The sequence below is a fragment of the Pteropus vampyrus genome, unplaced genomic scaffold (assembly GCF_000151845.1).
Source record: "Pteropus vampyrus isolate Shadow unplaced genomic scaffold, Pvam_2.0 Scaffold271, whole genome shotgun sequence".
Lineage (NCBI taxonomy): Eukaryota > Metazoa > Chordata > Mammalia > Chiroptera > Pteropodidae > Pteropus > Pteropus vampyrus.
In genome coordinates, this window is record NW_011889052.1 from 1,341,712 (window position 1) to 1,344,301 (window position 2,590).

The 2,590-nt window shown below is 62.3% G+C and overlaps 1 protein-coding gene across 1 annotated transcript in view; it reads right to left on the minus strand.

Moving 5' to 3' along the window:
- Positions 1-144: 144 nt before the first annotated feature.
- CELSR3 (cadherin EGF LAG seven-pass G-type receptor 3) overlaps positions 145-2,590 on the minus strand; it is a 21,229-nt gene continuing 18,783 nt past the window's right edge. The window contains exons 24-29 of the mRNA XM_011375455.1: positions 2,519-2,590; positions 2,058-2,174; positions 1,806-1,954; positions 1,461-1,570; positions 1,043-1,201; positions 145-539 (exon numbers count right to left, since the gene is read on the minus strand). Of these exons, the coding sequence (XP_011373757.1) occupies positions 145-539; positions 1,043-1,201; positions 1,461-1,570; positions 1,806-1,954; positions 2,058-2,174; positions 2,519-2,590 (1,002 nt within the window). The remainder of the gene's footprint in view (positions 540-1,042; positions 1,202-1,460; positions 1,571-1,805; positions 1,955-2,057; positions 2,175-2,518) is intronic.

Below are 2,590 nucleotides of genomic sequence, written 5' to 3' on the forward strand. Positions count from 1 at the left end.
AGCAGGAGTTCTGATGTCTGGGGTGCAGAAGCTGCTAGGGTCCCCACAAAGCAGACTGGGGTTGGGGGAGGGGGAGGAATCCCCTTAGTTGGGGCAGGAGCGGCCCCTAGAGTTTCTGTTGTGCAGACCAGGGTACGGGGCAGGCTATTCCCAGGTCAGGGTGGGGCAGTCTCTGGGGACTGTGAGGCAGGGTGGAGGAGCAGAAACCCCCCAGGTCAGAGCTGGAGGTGCTCTCAGGACCCCTGCGAAGCAATTTGGGATTAGGAGGATGAAATCCCCTGGGTCAGGACAGGGGTGGCCCCTGGGGTCCCTGAAGTGCAAGCCAAGGTCAAGGATACCTTTCCTCTGGCGCTGGGCCTGGCCCAGGGAGGTTTCGTCTCCACTGGTCAGGGCCAGGTCCGGCGGGTTGTCGCTGGCTGCTTCCTTGCTGGTGTCCAGCCCCAGGCGCCTTTCGGAGCCCCAGGTCTGCAGAGCACAGGGGGCAGCCTCGCACTCCCCCAGGGCTGGCCAGTAGGACAGGAGGTCATTGCCATCCACATCTGTGGAGCCAGGGCTGGTTACAGAAGCCTCTAGATTGACCCCTATGATCCAGACTCAGTGACCTCCTGGCCCTAACAACTCCTGAGACCCTGGCTATTCTGGGTACGGGTAGGACAAGAGATGTCTCTCAGGGATCAATGGAACCATCCGGGGAGGGACTTACTGATGAGCCGCTACTCTTGACTGGATTGGCGGAGGGGCAACCTGATGGCCGAGAGTGGAACCCCAACCCTCAGGGAAGACCAGGGGCTGGAGGGGTGACGTGTCACCCTACAACATCCCCAACCTTGTTCTTCTGTTCCCAGACTGTTGCTGGATCTCTAGCCAGCAGAACGCTGCTGAAAGGCTGGAGGGGGAGAGGGGTCCAGGGGCCCAGGGATGACCCCAGGTTCCTAACAGGTTGGTCCCAGGAATCCTCAGGGAGTAGCAGGGTCCCTGGGTCACACCCAAGTGGAACATGGGGTGTCTCTTGGTCAGCTGTGGGATCAGAGAGCCCCATCACCTTTGGGGTGGGTGAGGAGCCTCTCACTCTGGGCTGCTCGGCGGAGTGGACGCTGGAAACGGCCCCGTGTCCGGCCATTGTCCTCACTTTCTGAGGATGGGATGGACAGACTTCTCTCCTCCTCCAAGGACAGGTCACTGTCGGAGTCGGAGTCTGCACCTGGAGGCAGGAAGGTCAGAAGGAGGAAGGCCTAGCAGTGGCTTGGGGAGGCGAGGGGCTTGGGAAGTCTTGAGGGTGGCTACAGAGATGGGGCTGGGACTGGGGACCTAGGGAGAGCTTGAGCAGGGACAGGAACAGAAGGGCAGTGACCCAGCGGGGAGCCCACCCCAGCTTCTGCTCCTGGTTTGGGGCAGAAAAGAGGAGAATTGGGGAGAGATCCTCTGCTTCCCTCCTCCCTGACCCAGGCCCCTACCTCCACCGGCATCTCGATGGAACATGGCCACGTCCAGGTCAGTGGGGCCAGCGTGAGCCTGGAGGCTGTGGTCAGTGTGGTCAGCAGCCGAGCCATGTCGAACCAGGACATTGTCCCTGGAAATGCAGGAGACCCCCCACCCCACCCATCAAAGAGGATATGAGGGGGTGCTTTGGAGGCTGGGGTGTCTGCACACGCATGTGGAATGGCTCTGGAGGCATCCCAGGAGTGAGGCGTCGGGGGCAGAGGCAGCAGCAGATGGCCAAGATGGGACCTGGTAACGCCCACCCCTGGCAAAGTGGAGCTGATCTGAGCCGTGGGTCCCCAGCACGAGGAGGCCCCTCTGGTCACCTGAGGCAGCCGCGGCCCCGCTGGCTATCGTGGTCCTGGGTCCGGCCAGAGCGGGCGCTGCTCACAGAGGAGACAGTGGAGGCACCCAGAGTGATGCGGATGAGGCCGCTCTCCTCGAAGAGGGTCGTGTTGTTACAAGCCCCAGGTCCCTGGGGGGTGGGGGGCAGAGTGTGAGCCAGCCCTGGAGAAGCCGCAAACCCTGGCCTCCCAGAGACGCCCCCCGCTGACTCCCCAGTCCTGAGAGCCCCTCACCGTCCCAGGTGCTGGCCTGGCCTCTTCGGGCGCTGCCTTCCTGGCCAGACAGGCTGGTGTCCAGGCGGCCCGAGCATCTGCATTCAGGACACAGAAGAGCAGTAGCACCGCCAGGCCCTGCAGGTCAGCAAGAGTCAGAGAGAGATTGGAAATGAGTCAGAGAAGGTCAGAGCAGGGCCACCAGGGGTCAGTCAGGGACCTCGCAAGGGAGTTAGAGAAAGTCAGCCAAGGCAGTGAGAGGTCAGATGGCATGATGACTGGAGTCAGTGAAGGTCAATGTCGGCCAGCAAGTGGCCAGGAGCCTTGGTGTTGGTGAAAGGTCAGTCCAGGACCAGCACCCAGCCTGGTGTTAGTCACCAGGAAGAATCAGCCCCAGGCCTGGGGCCAATGCCCTGCCTGGGGTTGGACCCCCCTGCTGAAGCCCCATCTGATCCAGGGCGAGGGAGGGACGCCAGCGTTACCTGGAGCCCACAGAATCCGGCATGCAGGTAGTGGAAGGCCAGCACGCTGTGGTTGACTGCTAGGAGGCCGAA